The sequence below is a fragment of the Primulina huaijiensis genome, unplaced genomic scaffold (genome assembly GCF_012295235.1).
Source record: "Primulina huaijiensis isolate GDHJ02 unplaced genomic scaffold, ASM1229523v2 scaffold24871, whole genome shotgun sequence".
Taxonomy (NCBI): domain Eukaryota; kingdom Viridiplantae; phylum Streptophyta; class Magnoliopsida; order Lamiales; family Gesneriaceae; genus Primulina; species Primulina huaijiensis.
Window position 1 is genome coordinate 110,864 of NW_027356090.1, and position 22,876 is coordinate 133,739.

General features: G+C 35.0%; 1 protein-coding gene across 3 annotated transcripts; it reads left to right on the forward strand.

Moving 5' to 3' along the window:
- Positions 1 to 5,217: 5,217 nt before the first annotated feature.
- Positions 5,218 to 22,564, forward strand: LOC140967224 (piezo-type mechanosensitive ion channel homolog). Of its 3 annotated transcripts, none has more exons than XM_073427627.1 (21): positions 5,219 to 5,581; positions 6,320 to 6,415; positions 6,632 to 6,791; positions 6,900 to 7,057; positions 7,855 to 8,011; positions 8,139 to 8,325; positions 9,717 to 9,832; positions 10,105 to 10,189; positions 10,367 to 10,582; positions 10,670 to 10,847; positions 11,185 to 11,313; positions 11,439 to 11,612; positions 11,723 to 11,956; positions 12,520 to 14,061; positions 14,461 to 16,937; positions 17,210 to 17,605; positions 18,310 to 18,468; positions 19,847 to 20,353; positions 21,593 to 21,734; positions 21,812 to 21,956; positions 22,077 to 22,564. In XM_073427627.1, the coding sequence occupies exons 1-21, from the start codon at positions 5,533 to 5,535 to the stop codon at positions 22,210 to 22,212; spliced, it is 7,443 nt and encodes a 2,480-aa protein (XP_073283728.1). In that variant the 5' UTR covers positions 5,219 to 5,532; the 3' UTR covers positions 22,213 to 22,564. The 3 variants fall into 3 exon arrangements, with proteins under 3 accessions (XP_073283730.1, XP_073283728.1, XP_073283729.1); XM_073427628.1 differs by having other exon boundaries at positions 6,335 to 6,415; XM_073427629.1 differs by lacking the exons at positions 18,310 to 18,468; positions 19,847 to 20,353; positions 21,593 to 21,734; positions 21,812 to 21,956; positions 22,077 to 22,564 and adding an exon at positions 18,000 to 18,284 and having other exon boundaries at positions 5,218 to 5,581.
- Positions 22,565 to 22,876: the final 312 nt, after the last annotated feature.

The following is a 22,876-nucleotide window of genomic DNA, read 5'->3' on the forward strand; positions in this document are numbered from 1 at the left end:
GTCGCTTAAACCTTTTAGCGACGGTTTTGGCCGTCGCTAAACTTTTTTTTTTTTGTAGTGATCTTTACCGATCCGTGAAACCGCCTCACACAAGTTTTTGCCAATAATAATATATTGATATTATGAATGATTGAGTTCGAAAATTAAAAGTAACAATATTAACGAAATTAACAACAATAATGAAATAATAGTAATTAATAAAATTAAGGTTGAGTACATGTTCAATTATGGAGAAAGCACTTACTAATAAACACCATAACTCCATTATTCCATCAGATTCTTTTTTTATATATATAAACAAACTGGCAAGCTTTATAATGGAGGGGATGCATGTAGAAAACACCATGTTCTTTGACACACAAATATGAACAAAACAGGCAGTAACACACAGCCTATTGCATCTGTCGAAGACTTATCAATTTTGTCATTAGCCTGCTCATGAATCGTTCAACGACTCCGTGTTCAGGGAAAGTTCCTGAAGAGTTACCATCAACAAAGAACGGGAAAAGTTTTGAAATGTCACCAAACAAGCCTAACGGTTACTCGGATTCTGAGATGGAGGTCGAGTTCAGACATATATACAACAAGCTCAAAACGGTGGAAACAGATTTATGAACTTGGGGAATTGATTAATTCTCCAGAGAAAGATGGCTTAATTTTGAGTCCTGGCCAAGCCATACATCATAGGGCTTTGAGAAAAAAGGATTGGCAATGAACCATTTGGCTGCAGATATTGATCATTCCACTCAAACAGAAATGGGAAAAAAAAATGAGGAAATTGGAGCCTCCTATGATGGATGATGGAAGCAATGGTCTGGTAAAAAGTGAAATCGTTATTGAAGAAATTATTGGAGAGGATGAGAGAAATAAGAAAAAAGAGGCTAATATTTCAGCTTATGAAGCAACAAAATCCCATGATCAGCATGATGAGCCAAGGCCGCGAAGGCGCGTTGGGCCATTTTTTAGTTTTGCATCCAATATAAATGAGAAGTCTGGTGCATATATTAGTAGCAGGAAGAAAGCCATGCATAGAACTTACACCTTTAATCCCGAAAAACCTTGAGTTCCTATTACGTCATGAACTATGACATGAAAAACTGAGTGCCAATGATTTCCACATCCTATTTGGTAAAAATCACTAAGGCCTCTGTATTTCAAGACGTCGGTATTCGACTATATATGCTTGTGTCATTTTGTTGATCTCATGCTCGTGACCTTTTGTCAAGGACATAATTTTATTATATCATCACTGACTAAATCTCAAAGTTTTACACTATGTTTTTGATTCAGGCATTAGGTTCGTCCATCGATGAAATTTCTCTATTCACATGGTCCCATATTGTGATAGCCGTTTTTAAACTACAATGTACTAAAACTAAAAATAAAAGAGCCTCGTTTTATCCTAGCATATCATATTGTATGAGCCTCGTTTTATCCTACCATATCATTTTGTATTGTTTCTAATTTTGATGATAGTTGCAGGTCGGCCAACCAGCTATAGAAGGTATGAGATGTCCGATGGACACCTAATAAAAATTAAAGCCTTCAGTTTTGCCAAGGGATTTACCACTAACCAGGCGTCAAAGTTCAAGTTGAATAGATCTACATCATTCTAGAATTTCAATGGGAAGTCATTATCATCATTCACTAAGTATTTTTTTTTCTTCTGATCATGTTAGTTTTTTTTACCTGAGAGTGCTACCCCGTATTTTCACACACAAACTTTTTTGTATCTGAAAGATAATCCATAAACATATTTCTTCAACACCAACAGGAAAAAGACAATCAATCGAACCCGATGAGCATCACAGACAAGCATAATCACTAACAAATATTATAGAGATGGATGCAGAATGATGTGAAATGATGTCTCTATTTATAGATGCAATTCAGATCTAAACACGTCCAATTTCAAAGATCAACTTGTTATATGTGACAGCGTGTTTCATTTTTCATCCTACAGAATTTGGCAATCAATAAAGACAAAAGAATGTCAAATGTCAATTCATTAAATGTATTCACATTCAAATTGTCAACATTTCTTCCACTTGGAGATTTGATTGAGTATCAAATACATCTTCACACATCCTTTCAATCTTTTCATTCACTGCTGTTTACGTTTCTGCTAGACCACTTGAAGATCTACATTACTCAAACTTATCGGTGTTAACTGAATTGGTTAGAGCATCAACTATTTTACATTTTTTTATGGATTTTCTGCATATCCACAATTTCTTCATCTACTACTTCTCAAACAAAGTGAAATTGAACTCCAATGTGTTTAGTCATGTAATTAAAGGCTGAATTCATTGCGATGTGCAAGACACTCTTACTATCAAAAAACAAATGAACATTCTCTTGTTTGTGCCTAATCTCTTCCAATAATATTTTAATATAAATTGTCTCATCGCAGGTTTGAGTAGCTGCCATATATTATACCTCCGTCGTAGATAACGTCACAATTGTTTGCAGCTTTGAAACTCAACTTACAACTGGGTTTATTATCAGGAAGAAAGGTAGATATTGGTTTATTATCTTGCATGTTGAAGTGTTGCAAGACTTTCTTCAAATAATTGTTATGGGAAGCCAAATCTTTCTGTTACTTCTGTCTCGGTAAACTTGCATCCCTAGAATCTTGTTTGTTGGTCTCAAGTTCTTAATACCAAAATCTCTAGCCAACCGTGCCTTCAACTCTTGGACTTGATCTTTGTTGGGGCCGGATACTAACATATCGTCCACATACAACAACAAAATGATATATAATCATCACCAGACTTCTTAAAATATATACAAAGGTCTGTATTCAGTCTGTTGTATCTAAGGCTCATGAAATAGGAATTAAATCTCTCTCCGAGACGTCATGTGTCACGTCGCCCTGAATCCATAATCCATATATCAAAACATTTGTATATGTCTTCTACAACTGTTGCTGCTTCACTGAATAATATTTCACCACAGCCTGAAGTGTTGACCACATTTCCATGATAATTTTTCTCGATACTCATACATTATTTCTTGAAGTGCCATTTACAGACATATTTAAAGTAGTAAATATTTTTTCCCTCACTTCTCGACTTTGAACTACCCCGCCTTTTGCTTCCACTAGAGTCACAGTCCATAAATCTTACTTTTATCATCGGTAAAAAATTTGTTTGCTTCGAAGTTACCCACTCATCTTCTGTATTCTTGATCCGGCTTTTTCTTACGAGAACCCAGTTAAGATATCGTCGAAGTTTAAAAAGTCTATGAGGATAATGTTGGTTAAATTGATGATAATTTGATCATATGAATTTGATAGATTTTGAAGTAGAAGCTCAACACGTTCTTTTTTCTCTATTTAATGCTCTATAGAGGTGAGTTGGGCAAATAGAGTACTTAGAGTGTTGATATAATCGGTCACTGATGAGGATTCCACCATCCGAAGAGTATAATATATTCTATTTAGGAAAATCTTATTGTGTAGTGACTTGACTTCGTACATCTTTGTTAGAGTATCTCAAATAAATGTTTTCGTCTTTATCTCAGAGATGCTTAAAATACTCCGTCTGCTATGTCCAAATGTAAGTTGACAACATCATTATCATTCATCTCATTCCACTTTCCATCGTCCGTCATTTCTCTCGGTCTATCTCCAATAGCCGCCAATCAATTCATCTTTTTAAAACTGCTCGTATCTTTATTTCTACAGCATAAATTTTCTCCAATTGAACTTTATTATCTTGTATCTATCTGTTATAATCACACCTTAATGAAAAATCTCAAAAAAATCTTTTATGATGTAGAAGATTAGTATAGGCTACAACCATATAATATACTCAGAATTTTAAGATTACCTAAGGCTGGGATGTAGAACGAGGTGAAATGATACCCTATTTATAGGTGCACTTCATATATGAACACGTCCAAATTTAATGTTCAGCATGTTATATTTGACAATGTGTTTCATTCTACAACCTACTGAATTTGACAATCAATGGAGACAGAAAATTGTCATTATGTGAATTTATTAAATGCATTTACATTCAAATTATTAATAGTAACAAAGCTAAAAAAAATGTCGTTTGTTGCACAATGGAAAGCTTCGACATAATATAAAATAATAGGAAAATCAAGAGAGTAAGCAAATAACAACCCATAATTTTCAAGAATTCTTTTGTGTTTTCTTTGAATGAGCTTTGGATCTTCGTTCTCAGTAACTTGATCTGGTTTAATATACTATTACTATTTTTATTAAAAAAAATGACAACAGGGTATCATTATAACAACCAGATTCATCTCGATCAATTTGAAAATTCTGTTTTAGTTTTATAAAATATAACTAAAATCTGTTCGATTTTTGGTTTTTGTAAACAAAATCAAATAACCGAATTATTAAATAATTACATTTTAATTTTTAATTACATTTTGTAATTAATTTATATTTCCACTTTACTTTAAAATGTAAAGCAGTAAAGCTTATGAGAAACAAAAAATATATTTTATTTATTTATCTCACAAGTATTGATACGATAGATATCGATGAAATAGTTCATACAATTTTTTTGTAATCTAGATTTGGATACAATAATTGTCATTGTTTTGTAGAGCAATCGAAACGTAGCGATTGAGCTGTTGAACTGTTATCAACAATAATTTTTTGTAAAACGACAAAAATTCGATCCTAACTTCAATAACACGATTAGTCTCATTTGCTGATAGTCTACTATGCTTGACCAATAGGCGTGGAGATTGTAATGTCAACTTTCGAATAAATGTCACATTAAACGCTCCAGATGCTCTAGATTCTGGGTGATATCTATCAATATCCTATATCAATAATTAATACGTTGACAATACTTGATGGTTTAAAAGATCTCTTATTAACCCAAAATTATAAACATAAAATATCAAGAGTTGGCAATCAAAGTCGGAACATATCAAAAGTCCTAGGTAGCGGCGGCATGCACACTCGCATGATCCTGTCTCTCATTTCTATTTAAATCAGAATTTTGTTCATCCACAATTTCGATAATATTATTATTTATTACTGTTGTTAATTTTAAAAAATTTAACATTAAATATATTTTTTTAAGTACCCAAGGGTTTGAAAACCTCGGCCCATTGAAATAAGCACGGACGGACCCGGCTCCTTATGGGCTGAGCCCATTTTAACCAAGGCTTATTATTTCGGTAATAATTGAATTGTTTAAGTAAAAATACAAAATAATCAGCAGTGATCTTTCCTCATTGGTCAATTGAAATGATACCTCGCATATCACTCTCGGAAAAGGTTCCCGAAGATTTCCAATTAATCTTGATCGAATTACTGCTATTTGGGAGATTACGCACCTTTTGATTGTGTGAATGGGGAATCCTTAGCGTCGCTGTGTTCTTCATTTCAAATCATAGGAAGAAACTCGTGATATTTATGAACGTCAATCACGTGATCGAGATTTGGGCGTCTTTTTTCAAGTCTTTTGCTGGACGGAAGTTTGAAAGAATGTTCATGAATTGCTAAAATGAAAGGATATTAAATTGTAGAAGGTGACCAGGATGGGAACTATTTTGGGTGGATTTGTATTGCCCTTGCTGCTTCTGACAGGTACGGCTTCGAGTTTCGTTCTTTTTACCTTTGTTTTTTGTTTCCTTGATTATCGTTGAGCTCTTAACTTGAAGTTTTTTTTTTGGTTTCTTGCGCGATTTATTTTATGTTGTTTCCATGCTTTTCTGTAATTCACAAGATAACCCAAATTAATGCGTCTGGGTTAGAATTCTTGGATATGCTTTTGACATGGAAGTTCCTGGATTATTACTTCTTGTTAATTTCTGGTTACTTAATCTAAAGCTTTTTGTTTCATTTTATGTATTCCCCGAGATTATTAACATGAAAATGTGACCTTTATATGGGAAGATGGAAATATCATGAGAAAATGTTGATCAATTTATTTCTATATAAGCAAGTTTTATGATCAGTAATGTTTAGTTTCGTTTATGTGTCTTTTTCTTATTTGTTTAATTGTTCCTTTAATCCATATTATAGATTCGTATTTAATTCACTGGTAGGTTGTTCTTTGTGAAGTCAAACATGAAGAGTGATTCTTTCAAAATCAGGAGTACAAATTATGATTTAAATAGAGTGTAAAATCACTTCTTCCAAAAGACTGTAGCACATGCGGGAAAACAAGTTTAGATTCTGAGAAAGCACCTACGTTGGCACAAGAGAATTGCAAGTGTATCTGTTAAAAAGCTATGGTTTTCCTAATTAAAGTTACATATATATCTTTTCCAGTAGTGTTGGGTTAGCATTTGTCTATTATTTTATACCCATTGTCCCTCTCAGCTCTTTCTTTTGCAGCTGGGGTGATGAACTGGAGCTTGATTTCTCTTATTAATCTAATGACTTCACTGTTCTTCCGGTTTACTGCCCCTAAAAGAGGTACTTTACTCGTTCTTTTTCATTTTTGGCATAATTTATGCTACTTTACCTGGTCATCTTGTTGAGATAATTATGTTTATCGGATTCATTATGTGTTTATTTGTCCATTTGTCATGTGATGGTATACCTTTCACTGTTTCACATGCACATATTTGCAAACTCACCCTCTTAAGTGTTCAAACTAAAATCTTTGTCCTACTGTTTCTTTAAATCCAGGATTTCAGTTCAGAGGAAGGATTTTATCTTTGTGGTTTGTTCTTTTTTACTCGGCTCTTGTGGTTTGTCTGCAAGCGGTATTTCTTACTGTGAGGGCCATTATGGGCTCATCATGGGGCATTGCTGATTCCTGGTGGATAAAGCTAATTGGACTTATGACGTAGGATTACTAAATTTCATTTTATCTAAGAACATCAGTTTTTCACTTATTTTATTTGTTATTAAGAAAATTATCCAGCAAACAGTTTAGCTTGGTGTATTTCTGCAGGATTCAGTCTTGGAAATTTCCCACAGCAATCTATTTCATGGTTGTAGAATTATTAGTGGGGCTTGTTGCTATCGTCGAGATCAACAGGAACAATTTTGGCTTCTTTGAATCTCAAGAATCATGCTGGGGTTATCTTTCATCAGTTGTTGAACATATAGGTTTGTCTGACTTGACCGCGGCTATAATTTTAGCTGTTGAGTGATAAATGTATGTAGTCTCCACTAAGTATGGTTTTGGATTTTTTTTCAACCTCAAAATTTCAAAAAGATATATTCGGTATGGTGTTTGGATGTGAGATGAAGGAAGATACTATGAAATATGTGATATAGTGTAATAATTTGCGGAAAATAGTGGGAAGAAAAACAGTAAGTGTGTTAATGTTTAGCCTGAATTGTTGATTGAGATGTACAGTGGTGTGGAGATTGATTTTTTTTTTTTAAAGACAGAAGTTTGATTTTTTTTCCAAATCGTAAGTTGAGCTTTTGGATGGAGAGTTCTCCAATCAAAATCCCAGCCTAAAGCCTATATGTGTTTTATTATAATTTACGTTATATTGTTATCATATGGTGTCTGCAAAAACAATGTTAACAAAATTAATTTATGCTGGTGGAGTTTATTTTGCACATATAACTAGGAAGAAGCTCTTTCACCAGAAAAATTATTAGAGACTCACTGGCATAATGTTTCACCAAGGATGAGTCTTACGTAGGGTAAATTGATACATGTTCAAATTGTGGGGCTCTCATGTTATTTTCAGGATTTCTTATGCATATCTGACTATTTTTTTATGTCTCAGAACATTAGTTGATTTGGTCTCTTGCTGGTTATCCATTGCATATTCATTTGTAGTTCGTAAGACTAGATGATGATTTTTGACTTTGTGCGGTACCATTCGGTGGATCACATCTTGACAATGTCTTTTTTTTTAATCTCCTGTTTTTATATCAAATGGCAGGTTATCGCCTGAGGTTAGTTTCCTGCTTATTACTGCCAGCTGTGCAGTTGGCTGTGGGCATCAGCAATCCTTCTTGGCTTTCTTTACCCTTTTTCATTGGCAGCTGTGTTGGTCTCGTTGATTGGTCTTTAACAAGCAACTTTTTAGGCCTTTTCAGGTATTTAATTCTTTTGGGTGCTAGATATTTTTCTTTTCAAAATGGAATTGTAATTAAAAGCTTCAGAAGTTACGGTCTTGACATTTAGTTTTCCACCAGTGCTTATGGTCTTGTACATGGCTTGAAGGTGGTGGAAGCTGCTGTGGGTATATGCTGGCTTGAGCATTTGTCTACTGTATATATATCAGTTTCATTTTGTGTTTCCACAAACAAGTCAAGGAATAATCAACTCAATTGGTCTGTACAAGGTATCAGTTGATTGTGACTGGCAAAAAATTTGTTCTGGTATTTCTCTGATGGTGTTCTACTATACGGTATGCTTTTGTCATCTTGTTTAATATGATGTCTAGTGTGCTTATGGACATACATTGGCATTTATCGATACAAACTATATATTTGAGGCTCTAATTTGTCTCCGCCAAGTGCAAATGTGTTCTGTCTTGAGGTTTTGTGACCTAGTGTTTGCTTTGAAAAATCCAATATCGTTGGAAATCTTGCCATAAAATCAAATACTGTAAGGAGTAGATATCACATCTGAAAGTTACATGAGGGGGTAAAGTCACTTAAGTGGATCTGCAACTAAGTTCTTTTATTTATTTGTAGTACTTGAATAGATTTTCTCACCTTAATTTGACTTGATTTCCATGAAACAAGTAAACCACCTGGTATCCAGCAGTCTTGGTATGAGCCGGGTTTTATTATTTAACAATATTATTGGTAAATCGATTATGTTTCTGCGGAAGTATCTACCGTTACGGGACGATAGTAAAAAGTCATAGCAAACCCCGTAGCTACTTGTGCTAAAAAACAAGTAAGCTTAATTCCCCCTAAACAATAAAATATATTGTTCAACTTATGTTGTTTTAAATTAATGCCACACGGTGGTTCCAAAATACACATGATATTCGCTACCTAGCTCTTCTCATGATTGTGTGTTCATAACAGGAGCAATAATTTGTTTCTAATAAGCATAAATTCAGCTTGTTACTTTTTTACCTAAGAACTATATTGCACCTATGGTATTTAATGAAAAATAATTTACTTGAGAGGTAGTTGTATTGGGCGTGGACTTTTCTCTGGAGTTAGATTTAGGAAAGAGGATGTATAAGGCCGGAATTATTATTCTCGTCTCTGATAAGTGCCGCTCTAAAAGTGTCGACATTATTAGTGATCTGAAGCCTTGTTATTGAAATCTGCCAATATTTTATCTTTATTTGTCGGTCTTTCATTTCCTTCGTTGATGATGAATTGTGACTGCAAGACTCGTGGAAAAAGGATAGATGGCAGTATGTCTCCTTATCCTAGTTTTGGATCATGGCTCAAGAAGGTCCAACATTTTTGTCATACTTATTTAGGATATCATGCTGCATATATGATACGTTAAATTTGAAGAATTAATTTCTTGAATATAGAGAATACTTGATCAGCAGACATTGGAAGAGAGAAATATGTACTATGATGCTGAAAGGATCTGTTGCTCCCCCCTTTCACTTCCCTCATCACTCACCCGTTGTCTGTACTCTTCTCTACATGTTTTAGACTTTTGTTCATGCATACTACAATCATTGTTTTCATACCTCACTCTTTGTCCACACAATAAGTCGATTTTTTAGTGCTAGGAAACACGTGAGAATCATTGCACACAGTCCGTATGATACTGTTGATTTCAAACAAATATTAACTGATTATCAAATGGTGAATGCAGCTTTCTTGTGTGAAGCATGATTTGGAGGACATGGAATTCATTATGTCCATGAGAGAAGGCAGCTTGACTGAGCAACTTCTTCCATCAAGAAACTCCTTTTTTGTGCGGCAACTGAGGTAAGTGATGCCCTTTCGATTTTTATAGTTTTTACATGCTGTCCCTCTGAGCCAGGACGAAATCATTGATGTAGCATATGATGGTCGCGAAAAATCAGTGTAGTTTATCTGGTTTAATGAAGATTTTTTTTTCTTTGTTCTGATTACTATGTAGATGCTAGTATAAGGATTAGAATGATTATTTATCATTTTGATCCAGACATATCTGTTTCTCAATATGATTTTATGAAATATATCTAACAAAAATTTTAAATTGTATCCCTGGTATGCAGGTCTGGAGTAAGGCATACCAACATTTTATTGAGGGGAACCGTTTTCAGGATTTTTAGTATCAACTGGTTCACTTATGGCTTTCCGGTACCTATTTTCAGACTTGATTTTAACATCTTTTGGGCAGTATAACTTCATCAGAAAACTCTTGTTTCTATTGATTAATAGATTAAAGAATGCTATTTTCCTGTTTTTGATATTATTAGTTGTAATTTTTCAACTTTTCTTGCTTGTATGTCTAACTTTTAAGTATATGTATGGCAGGTATCCTTGTTTGCCCTCTCCTATTGGAGCTTCCATTTTGCGAGTATTTGTGCATTTGGATTACTTGCATATGTTGGATATATTTTGTATGCTTTTCCATCCTTGTTCCGCTTGCACCGGTTGAATGGGTTGCTTCTTGTATTTATTCTCTTGTGGGCTGTGAGCACATATATATTCAACGTGGCTTTTGCATATGTGAACTGGAAACTGGGGAAGGTATCTCCGAATCTTGTAAATCTTCAAATCGATATTCGAAATCTCATGTTTTTCTTCAGTTTACATTGAATTTTGATTTTCACCCAGGATATGGAGATCTGGGAAATTGTTGGATTATGGCATTATTCCATCCCTGGTTTCTTTCTTCTAGCACAGTTTTGTCTTGGAATTCTTGTAGCTCTTGGTAATCTTGTAAGCAATTCAGTTTTTTTATGCCTATCAAATGAGGAGAGGCAAATCTCTAATGAGAGCGAGACTGAGGAAGGTACGGATGCTCGAATTCACATTGGCAATATAAATTCTATTGTAAAGTTAAAAGATAAAAGGATATGCCCTTTTTAAACTGGCTTTACTGTTACCAAAGCACCTAGCTATAGTACTTATTTGGCACCGCCTATTTCAATGGTAATTTCTTTTTATTCACTCTCCTGTAAGGATACTTTTTATGAACCTCATCTAACAGCAGCTATTTGTTTATGGTTTTAATCTCAATTCAACTGTCAACATTGTCATGCTTGTCCTACAAATTCTTTTTTGCTTCAGTGAATCTGATTTTTATGTAGAACCTGACCTTATTATTTATTTTAAATATATGATTGCAGTAAAAGAGGATGCCAAAGTCCTGCTAGTGGCCACAATAGCTTGGGGGCTGCGTAAATGTTCTCGGGCTATTGTGCTGTTGCTGATTTTCCTAATTGCGACGAAACCCGGTCTCATTCATGCTGTATATGGTATGCCGAAGTCTTAAGTGTGGTGTCTTACATACTTTTTTCCCTAACATGCTACTATTTATGCTTATTATTGCCTGGTGTTTGCTTAATATTCTGATTGGTCTTTTCCTCGGCTTGCTTTTCAGTTATATTCTTCTTTGCCTATCTGCTGAGTCATAACATAAATAAAAGGATGCGCCAATCCCTTATTCTACTCTGCGAGGCTCATTTTGCGATATTATACGTTCTTCAGCTTAATCTGGTTTCCAGAAAATTGGAAAATGAAGGATCTATAAGCAAGGAAGTTTTAAAACAGTTAGGTATTGGTTTTATTGATTTTAATTGATGTTTTGATAGTTATTTTAGCATTTTCCATTTTCTTACACATCTGATATTTTATGTTGCTAACTCCGTTTTGAATTGCCTGTAGGTCTCATTGGGAATGATAGTTCTTGGGACTTCCTTGAAATAGCTCTGCTTGCATGTTTTTGTGCCGTTCATAACCATGGCTTTGAGATGTTATTCTCATTTTCTGCTATTGTTCAGCACACACCCAGTCCCCCAATTGGATTTAGCATTCTGAGAGCTGGTCTGAACAAATCAGTTCTTTTGTCAGTCTATGCCACTTCCAACTTCAGAGACGATTACGAGAATCGTTCCCATGGTACTGCAACCTTCTCTACAGCTAAGTTATCAACTTTTCTCGTTGGATCACGTTCAGTAAAAAACATTATTCTGTCCGAGTTGCTGTTAGAAATTAATTGTCCCACATTTTTTAATGCAAGAAATGCTTTTTCTTGATTGACAATTTATTGTAGAAATTTAGGGAAACTTGTTTTTTTAGTCCTTTATGCTTGTCTCTTTTTGCGATTTTGGTTCTCTATGTTGTTAAACTTCACTTTTAGTCTCCTGTTTTTTTTTTTTAAATTTTAGTACATTTTCCGACTTGGCGCTGACATGGAACTAATGCATTGCTGATGTATATAGTGTACATCAAACACTCCTAATGAAAAATATTAAAATTGTAAAAAATCAGAAAACACATGACTAATACTAAAATTTGATAACATTGAGAACCACAATCTCTGACAAAATTATAGGACCAAAAATGCAGTTTTTTCAAAAATTTAATTATGAATTTTAACTATAATATTTTATAAAAATGCTGTATTGTCACCTTTTATTTTTGTGCTAGCTAATGTTTACCTTTTTGTTTTCTATTTTCAGAGAGAAAGGTAGCTTTATATCTCAGTGAAATTGGAAAGAAGTTCTTATCCATGTACAAATCATTTGGGCCATATATAGCTTTTCTCACCATTCTTTTTGCGGTGTACCTTGTGAGACCCAATTATATATCATTTGGTTACATTTTCCTTCTCCTTTTCTGGATTATTGGAAGACAGCTTGTTGAGAAAACAAAACGCCGTCTATGGTTTCCGCTCAAAGCATACGCCATAGGAGTTTTCATCTTCATGTATATTTTAAGTATTTTCCCTACAATCGAGACATGGATGTCTGCAGAAGTTGATCTTTTTGTGTTCTTTGGCTATGATACAGAATCTTCTTTGTTAGGGAATCTTTGGGAGTCTCTGGCTATACTGATTGTTATGCAACTTTATAGCTATGAAAGAAGACAAAGCAAACACATGAAGGCGCAAGATCATGATCCAATGCAGTTAGGGATATTGGGGTTCATTAAGCGGTTTCTGATCTGGCACAGCCAAAAGTTTTTGCTTATTGCTCTGTTCTATGCGTCATTATCTCCAATAAGTGCATTTGGGTTTTTGTATCTTCTTGGTCTTGTTTGCTGTTCAGTTTTGCCTACAGCCTCCCGAATCCCATCCAAATCTTTTTTAATTTACACAGGATTTCTGGTGACTGCTGAGTATTTATTTCAGATGTGGGGTAAACAGGCTAAAATGTTTCCTGGCCAAGAGTACCATGACATATCTCTTTTTCTGGGTTTACAAGTCTATAAACCAAGTTTTGAGGGCCTAGAATCTGGTTTGAGGGCCAAAGTACTGGTGATTGCTGCATGTACCCTTCAGTATAATGTTTTTCGTTGGTTGGAGAAAATGTCTACTATTTTGAATGTAGGTAGATCAGAGGACCCTTGCCCGTTATTTCTTTCAGCAGAAGATCTTTCTACTGCTGTTTCAACTTCTGATGGGTATAACCAGACATTATCTGAATCTAGGGACATGGCTACTCCAAGAACAGGACAAAGCAATTCATGCCCGTCTTTCAGGCATGGTATCCATCAATCATCTCAGGCTTCATCTTCTAGAAGAAGCAGCAGCACTCGTGCACCTAGAAAATATTCATTTGGATATATCTGGGGAACCATGAATGACAGCCACCAGTGGAATAATAAAAGGATTGTTGCCTTGAAACAAGAGAGATTTGAAATGCAGAAGACAACACTAAAAGTTTACCTGAAGTTTTGGATTGAAAACATGTTCAAACTCTTCGGTCTTGAGATAAATATGATAGCACTACTGCTAGCCAGTTTTGCTTTGCTAAATGCCATTTCTATTCTTTACATTGCTTGTCTTGCCTCCTGCGTCCTGTTGGCACGACCTATCATACGTAAACTGTGGCCAATCTTCGTCTTTCTGTTTGCCACAATTCTTCTTGCTGAATACTTTGAAATGTGGAAGAACATGATGCCTTTCAATCAGCATGTTTCAACTGAGACCAATGTGCGTTGCCATGATTGCTGGAAAAACTCAAACACATATTTTCACTACTGTAAAAAATGTTGGTTGGGTATGAATTTTCTTACTTTGTAAATTGCTACACATGAAGTTATGAATATATGCTTGTGAGAAGTCCTAGAGTAAAAGTTTCTATTTTGTAAAATTCTAGCGAGAAATGTAGGAATTGAATCCATTTAACATCACCGCATAATGTTTGTGTACAAGCTGTTGAGAAGCTTGTATGATTTTCAGTTTACTGAAGTGGATAACTCTTTTATCTTGTTGTCATTAAATAAACCCGGCTATTGGTTTCGGGCTATTTTGTATAAAACTATGAAAAGCTTTCAAAAGATTAATTAATTTAATCAATTTTAAGCTAAACTATGTCTTGAAAAATCAGCAAAGATAAATTATTCAGTCGATCTGATCAGGAGCTTGAACAGTTATGTGCATTAATTTTCTTTTGCAGGTCTTATTGTTGATGACCCTCGAATGCTGATAAGTTCTTTTATGGTCTTCATTCTTGCTTGTTTTAAACTCCGCGCAGATCGCATGTCCAGTTTTTCAGGATCATCTACATATCGTCAGGTGCTTTCTCAGCGTAAAAATGCTTTTGTTTGGCAAGATATTTCATTTGAAACGAAAAGCATGTGGACTTTTCTCGACTATTTGAGGGTTTACTGTTATTGTCATCTATTAGATCTAGTACTTGCGTTGATTCTTATCACGGGAACTCTGGAATATGACATTCTACACCTTGGATACCTTTGCTTTGCTCTTATTTTCTTCCGTTTGAGGCTTACCATACTGAAGAAGAAAAATAAGATATTCAAGTACTTGCGTGTGTACAATTTTGCTGTTATTGTTCTCTCTCTGGCCTATCAGTCTCCTTTTATAGGGGATTTTAATGCAGGGAAGTGTGAAACAATTGATTATATTTATGAGGTGATCGGATTTTATAAATATGATTATGGATTCCGGATCACATCAAGATCTGCTTTGGTAGAAATCATCATTTTTGTTCTGGTGTCACTCCAGTCATATATGTTTTCTTCTTCGGAATTTGATTATGTATTTAGATACCTCGAAGCAGAACAAATTGGTGCAATTGTACGCGAGCAAGAGAAAAAAGCTGCTTGGAAAACCGAACAGTTGCAGCACATTCGTGAATCCGAGGTGAAGAAATGTCAGCGGAACTTACAAGTTGAGAAAATGAAGTCTGAGATGCTCAACCTACAAATTCAGCTCCATGGTATGAATTCCACTGCTTTTTATGACGACGTTTCACCGGCAAAAGAAGGCTTGAGAAGAAGGAAGAATGCTTCACTTAGTCGGCAAGATAGTGGAGGCTTTGAGAAACGGGATGGGGATATCCATCCCGATTCACAATTTTCTTTCAATGTGTATGAATCTCCTAGAGGTATAAGAGCAGAAAGTCCTTTTGCAGTTGATTTTGAAAAACACTCGATGGATGCATCCCTCTTCGAGATTACGGAACTTGAGGATGATGCAGGTGATAATGTTATTGATGACTCAACCAAAGCAGACAAAGCTAAAAGCCAATCAAAGGACAATCCGTTAGCCTCTGCTGTACAGTTAATAGGAGATGGTGTCTTCCAAGTGCAGTCAATTGGAAGTCAGGCTGTTAGCAATCTTGTTAGCTTTTTGAATATCGTACCTGAAGATTCTAATTCAAATGAGCCCTCATCTGTTGAATATGGACTTTCTAATGACAGAGAAAGACCAGATGTTAAAAATAAACACTTGAATCGTACGGCGTCCTTGCAGTCTGACAGGAGTAGAACTTCGGATTCTGCAAGTCTACAGATTGGACGGATAGTTCATCACATATGGTCCCGTATGAGATCGAATAATGATATTGTGTGTTACTGTTGTTTCGTTCTTGTGTTTCTATGGAATTTCAGTTTGCTTTCTGCGGTGTATTTGTCAGCTCTGTTCCTATATGCTCTCTGCGTGAATACAGGGCCAAGTTACATTTTCTGGATTGTGATACTAATTTATACAGAGATATATATCTTGGTTCAGTATATTTACCAAATCATGATACAGCATTGTAGTTTCAGCATACATTCTGACCTTCTGCCCAAGTTGGGGTTTCCTACAAAAAGGATAAAATCATCATTTGTTATCAGTTTGCTACCTCTTTTTTTGGTGTACTTGTCTACTTTATTACAGAGCTCTATAACTGCAAAAGATGGCGAGTGGTTTTCAGCGGGATTTAATGGTCGAGGGAGATTGCTAAATAGAAAGCAGGTTGTCGCAGGCTCTAGCTGTTGGGCGAAAGCAAAGAAATTCTTCCAATTAATGAAACAGGTGACTGAAATGGTAATCCTTGGCTGTTCTAGATACTGGAAATCTCTGACACAAGAAGCTGAATCTCCTCCATACTTTGTTCAATTGTCCATGGATGTGAAATCATGGCCCGAGGATGGGATTCAACCGGAGAGGATCGAGTCTGCAGTAAATCAGATTCTCAGGCTTGTGCATGAGGATAACTGCAAGAAAGAAAATCCTAACCATTGTCCTTATGCCAGCAAGGTTCAAATTCGAAGTATTGAAAAAAGCACTGAAAATGTGAATGTGGCCTTGGTTGTTTTTGAGGTTGTTTATACCTCTCCATTAGCAGAGTGTGCTCCAGCAGAACAATTCAGCACACTTACTCCAGCAGCTGATGTTGCGAAAGAGATCCTTAAAGCACGACTTGCTCACCTTGTTGAAGAAACTGGATTTCCATACTCTATACTCTCAGTAATTGGAGGAGGCAAAAGAGATATTGACCTTTATGCATATATCTTTGGGGCTGATTTGATGGTTTTCTTTCTAGTTGCTATATTTTATCAATCTGTCATAAAAAATAAGAGTGAATTTCTGGAATATTATCAGCTTGAGGATCAATTTCCGAAAGAGTTTGTATCAATTCTTATGGTAAGTTTTTATGCCTTGCTAACCATTTCTTTTGTTTTTCTAGTAAAATTGGAGAGCTTAAAATGACATGCCTAGTATTAGAAAGATGAAAGATAGAGTTTTTAGCTTCATGGGTTTTAAATTATTTGGTGCGCACAGAGCCAACTTATCCTGATTTTCAGTCAAGTGTTGTACATGTGCAAGCACTTGTTAGAAAACCTCTACCTTTGATTAAGAATTATGAGTATCATTCTATTTTTCTCTTAATCTGCTTGAATTTTCTTCTGGTGCAGATAATTTTCTTCTTGATGATTCTTGATCGCATCATGTACTTATGTTCATTTGCGATGGGGAAGGTCATATTTTATCTTTTCAATCTCATTCTTTTCACTTATGCCATTACCGACTATGCTTGGAATATGGATACTTCACAGCAGAATGCAGCTGGATTGGCCCTTCGAGCAATATATCTTACTAAAGCGGTTTCTTTTGCTTTACAAGCCATGCAAATTCGATTTGGCATTCCTCATAAAAGTACACTATATCGTCAGTTTCTAACCAGTGACGTATCTCGTTTTAATTACTTAGGATATAGGCTCTATCGTGCTTTGCCTTTTCTGTACGAATTGCGATGTGTCCTTGATTGGTCATGCACAGCTACATCACTGACAATGTATGACTGGCTGAAGGTGAGTTTTTCAACTTTCCACCAATGGATTCTCTAGCTACATAAATTTCCAGTGTATGCTTAGTGGGACGCTATCAATTTATTTTATGAATTTGTAGTGAAACAGAAATATGATCCAGTTAATTATGTTATCTGAGCTTTTTCTTCCAGCTATGCATTCAATGTTTTTTAATTCAACCCTTGTATCTCTGGTTGTTACCAAAAGCCCATCTGTCTCTACCATAAACTAAACAAATTTCAGTAAGACTACGTTTGGGGCCAAATTGTACTTGGCCACTGAGAAAAATAAGAACTATGGAGGTAGAAATTCCTTGGTAGAAGAATGTGACAAAGACAACTTTCATTAATTTGGTTTCACAGAATCTTATGGTTTTGTTGTTTGATGTGAGCTATAGTGATTCTGTATGGTCTTTGGAGAGGAGAAGCAGCATAACTTGGCCAATCCTCGTGGGTGCAATGCAGAAAATTTTAACAAATTTATTTTTGTGATCTTGGTATAAACCTACAAACCATACACCAGATTCAAATTAAACTTGTTAATTATATACCTCCATCTTCTGGTTCAAAGCAGTTACAGTTATGATTTTTTGGGATTTATGAAAAGCCATCTTTGGTTCTTGTATTGAGCTTATGTTATCAGTTAATATTCCCAGTGGCAATATTGGAGTCTAAAATAGAAGTTGATGTTTTTTTTAATCATTTCAGTTGGAGGATATAAATGCAAGCTTGTACCTCGTCAAATGTGATAATGTTCTGAACAGAGCTAAACACAAACAAGGAGACAAGCAAACAAAGATGACTAAGTTTTGCAATGGCATATGCCTGTTCTTTATTTTGATTTGTGTTATTTGGGCTCCAATGCTGGTTAGTAACTCTAATTATAATTCTGCCCTGCAATAGTTAATGGTTCTTCTTGTATGAACGTATATGATATTTTATTCTAGATTTTTTCACCAGAAGGTGTTGTTTTCAGTTGACTGCATGTTTTATCTGTTTTTTTTCTTTCAGTATATTTATTATGTGAATGGGAGTGGTAGAGAGAGGGTATGGAATAGAGAGGTTGAGTGGGGCATGTAGATGTACGGGTACCAGACAGTAGGTACCAAGAACTATGGCTCTCGCTTCTAGATGAAGTAATTCAGTAAATAGCTCAGGTGTGACTCAGAGCAAATGTGTTCTCTCTTTTACATTTTGGGAATGTTTTACTGCATTTGACGCCTGTATGTTTTTTAAGCATTAATAAAGTCCTGCATTCAGTTCATGCCCTGGCTCATTCGACCCATCTCACACATTGACATCATGAAGGCGCTTTGTGTGTATCCATGACAAAAGTTTCTAGAACATGGGAACAAAATTCGTGCTTTTCTATGCTACCATTCTTTAAACGCTTCTCCTTCAAAATATGCAATGTCTACAGATGTTTATACTTAATCATAGGCAAGGATAGAAGTAATTGAACAATTATTCAAGCATTTGGTTTATTCAAGTTCATCAAAATCATCGGCTTACATTCAACTTTACCTTCAATGAAGCAGTAGTTTCTTTCTTGAAATAGTATCTCACAGGGATTTCCGAGGGCTATTTTCTTTGTGTAGAATATTTACCGTTTAGTGAACTTCAAGTTGCATAGCATATTTATCTTCTATTTAGATATCTTTTTCAACTTTATTTCAAGTTGTAGGATATCAACTTAAATTTGGATTGTTTGCGAATATAAAAATGCTGGTCTAAAGGTTGTGGAAATTAAGAGTATTCGTCATACATATATTTGATATTATATTATATTAAAATATAAATTGCTTAGAAGTTGTATAATTGGCTATTGTCTTATTTTAGCCTTAGTTCATTGATCAGTTAGTCAGTTGAGATAGTTTTACTTCCACTTCATAATAAGCATGAGTTGCATGTTAGTTTAGTTAGTTTAACTAGTTGAACTAATTATATACGTAACCGAAAAACTTGTATTACAAAGTGTGGATGATTGTGCACTTTGTTCTTTTTCTTCAAGCAATGGATATAATATTCTCATTTTTCTTAACATACATTAACTCAATGCAAAGTCGATATCTATTGTTGCCCATACTGTTCGTGAGAAGTCCATATAAAATGACATGTTGAAGCACGACATGGATAGATCTGCTTACTGATGACCTGCAACACTAGTCTGGAATCTGACGCGATAAAGAAATTTTTAGAACTTTTATTTTTGTAGATGTAGAATCTGACCATTTATTCCTTACAGATGTACAGTAGTGGCAATCCATCAAACATTGCTAATCCAATTAATGACGCCAGTTTTCAGTTCGACATTAAGACAGACGGTGGAAGGTTGACCTTGTTCCAGACAACTCTTTGTGAAAGAATTGCATGGGATCATGTAAATGCAACTGGTGATCTTGATCCTCAATATTATCTGAGCTCATATAATGTGAATGACATTCAACTCATTTGTTGCCAAGCTGATGCAAGTACTCTGTGGTTTGTACCTGATGTGGTTCAGAAGCAGTTTATCCAGTCTCTAAGTAGTACTTTTATGGATATGAAATATTCTTGGGTTCTGACGAGGGACCGACCAAAGGGCAAGGAAACTGTGAAATATGAAAAAAGTGTTGATCCGTCAGATCTTCCCAAAGCATCAGAAGTTGAGGGAGTTCTAAACGGTTCATTTAGCAGTTTTAGGGTTCATAATATTTATCCAAGATTTTTTCGTGTTACTGGTTCTGGTGAAGTAAGACCTTTTGAGCAGGAGGTAAGTTGGTGAACTTTCATTTGTTAAATTTTAAATAGTAAAAGTAAAGAAAGGATTGAATACAGTATAATACGATGATTTTGTGGTAGTAAAAAAGACCTTTATTGACTAGAAAATGTCTTTAGGACTAAAATTCAACGAATCTCTGTTAAGTTAAATATAATTATCACTCATTTGGCTAGTTGAAAATATTTTTGTAAAAATATCGTAGACTTATTTCCTATACTTCATTCAGATGAAAATCGCATAATATAATATCGTAGACATCTTTCTTATACTTCATTCAGAGGAAAATCACATTGATATATGTATCACAATCTTGATGACATGTATCACAATCTTGATGATGCCAAATTTGATTCTAAAATATATTTCTTGACTTCTCATAACCTTGTGCATTACTTCAGATACTTTTTTATTCTGATGATTTCTTGGCGTCTGGTTATCAAATGTGTTTTGAACAATACAATTTGACATGTCCTGATGATTTAGTGTCGTTTTTAAAGAAGAAAACTGCTTTTCTCAGTATTTGAATGAATATGCGGCTAAAAGTTCATTATGTACTGGAGTATTGGCATATGGCACATGCATACTGTCTGGAGAAATGTTAGCTAATCTTTTCTGAGTTCTAAAATTTTTTCAAGCACGATAACAATGTTGTTCTCGCATTCCATAACATTCATCTTCCTTTCCACTTCAAATGACTCAGTAACATCTGCTGATGTAGCTCCTCATCCTTCAAAAATATATCTCAGGTGTCCAAAATCTTGTTAATCTTTCAAACATATCATGTTTTTATGTATTCATTTCCTGAGAAGTTGGAAAGTGATTATTAGAAGCTCTCACTTGTTAACTTTCTATTTGAAGTTTGATGACGTGAATGACCAAACACAAAAGTGTTGAACATTTTCCCTCGAAATTTTCTTGCTCATATCCAGAGAAACAAAATTGTGTGCGCGATGATGTAGGATAATTTACGCTTTTTATATTGAAAAATAAAACTCAGCTTTCTTAGTTACTATTGCATCTCTTCTTATTTCCTGAACTCGCTTCATTCCTCTGAAGTGAGGCAGATGCATGGGGACATGAGTGGATGTCACAAGGACTTAAATTTTAGTGGTCTTATAGCTGCAAAATTCCAGATGGGATTTTAGATTTTGGGTTGTTGCAACAGCAGACTTTACGATAATTTTATGTGTTATAATTCCCATGCTTCACAAGTCACTTAATAATCTATAGGTAAACGATGTCAATGCTGATCTTGTCCTACATCATGGTACTTCTAAATGGTGGTCCTTCCATGTTATAAATTCTTTTAATACAAGTAGCTGCCGTGGCTTGTTAGGGCCAATGGCTATCATTGTATCAGAGGAAACTCCACGTAAGTATTGATGGGATAATTTTCATATAATCAAAGATAATTATGTTTGAGTAAATCAATCCCTGAATCACTTTCAGAAGGATTTCTTGGAGAGACTCTCAGCAAATTCAGCATTTGGGGTCTATACATAACATTTGTGCTAGCGGTAGGCCGGTTTATCAGATTGCAATGTTCTGACCTCAGGATGAGAATACCATTTGAGAATCTTCCTTCCTGTGACAGGTAACAAGGGATACTGTCCAGAATCCTTTTTTTATTATTATTATTTTTTTAAAAAATTTTTTTTTATCATCAATCCTTTTATTTAAATGGTATGAAAAATCCTAGCATTTGCCCCTGAAGGTTGATAGCCATCTGCGAGGATATATATGCTGCCAGAGCAGAAGGTGAACTTGGGGTTGAAGAGGTCCTTTACTGGACACTCATCAAGATTTACAGATCACCGCATATGTTGCTTGAATATACCAATCCCAGCTAGTCATTTACAGATCCAAATTCGTAACATAAAGGACAAACTTCTGACAAGGATATACGAGACTTTTGTAAGAAGACGAACACAGATTTCAGTTTTCTAATTGGATTGTTGCCAGGTTTCCACAATTCTGTTTTTAAGCTGTTCTGGCTATTGAGGTGCTAGTGTCAATATGATGAAAATTGCTTGGTTTTAAATGCAATTTTGAGGAACATTCAATCTGTATATGATAGAATTGTAGAGTATAGAGAGGCTGCAGCAACTTCCTACGACATAGCACCAGTGTTTTTCATGTATCGAACCTGGAAAAAATGATCATATATTGTCAAAGAGAAATGAAAGCGCAGTTATCAATTTATGCTGCCTTTTTTTTTGGGTTATCGTGTCAGATCATATTATCCCTGGGCGCACTTTACATCAGTTCATATCATCAAATCCTGGAAAAAAGAAAATTTACAGAATCGCTTATCTCTTCCTGCACTAAGTTCTCGCCGTTTTGTATTTCTTGATCATCGGCCATCTCTACTTGCTGGTATTATTCACTTCCCAAAGTTGATGAATCTGGCAGAAGATAGAAAAGAATGCAAACATATGCATGAAAATCTTGGAAACGATGCCAAATCAAGAAATGGTTGTTTTAAGAAATGAATCAATCAATTTAACATCCCCT

Coding starts and splice junctions, on each gene's coding strand:
- LOC140967224 (XM_073427627.1), top strand. CDS start 5,533: ATGGGAACTATTTTGGGTGGATTTGTATTGCCCTTGCTGCTTCTGACA. Junction 11,613..11,722: donor GGAAGTTTTAAAACAGTTAG/GTATTGGTTTTA, acceptor AATTGCCTGTAG/GTCTCATTGGGAATGATAGT. Junction 18,469..19,846: donor TTATTTGGGCTCCAATGCTG/GTTAGTAACTCT, acceptor TATTCCTTACAG/ATGTACAGTAGTGGCAATCC.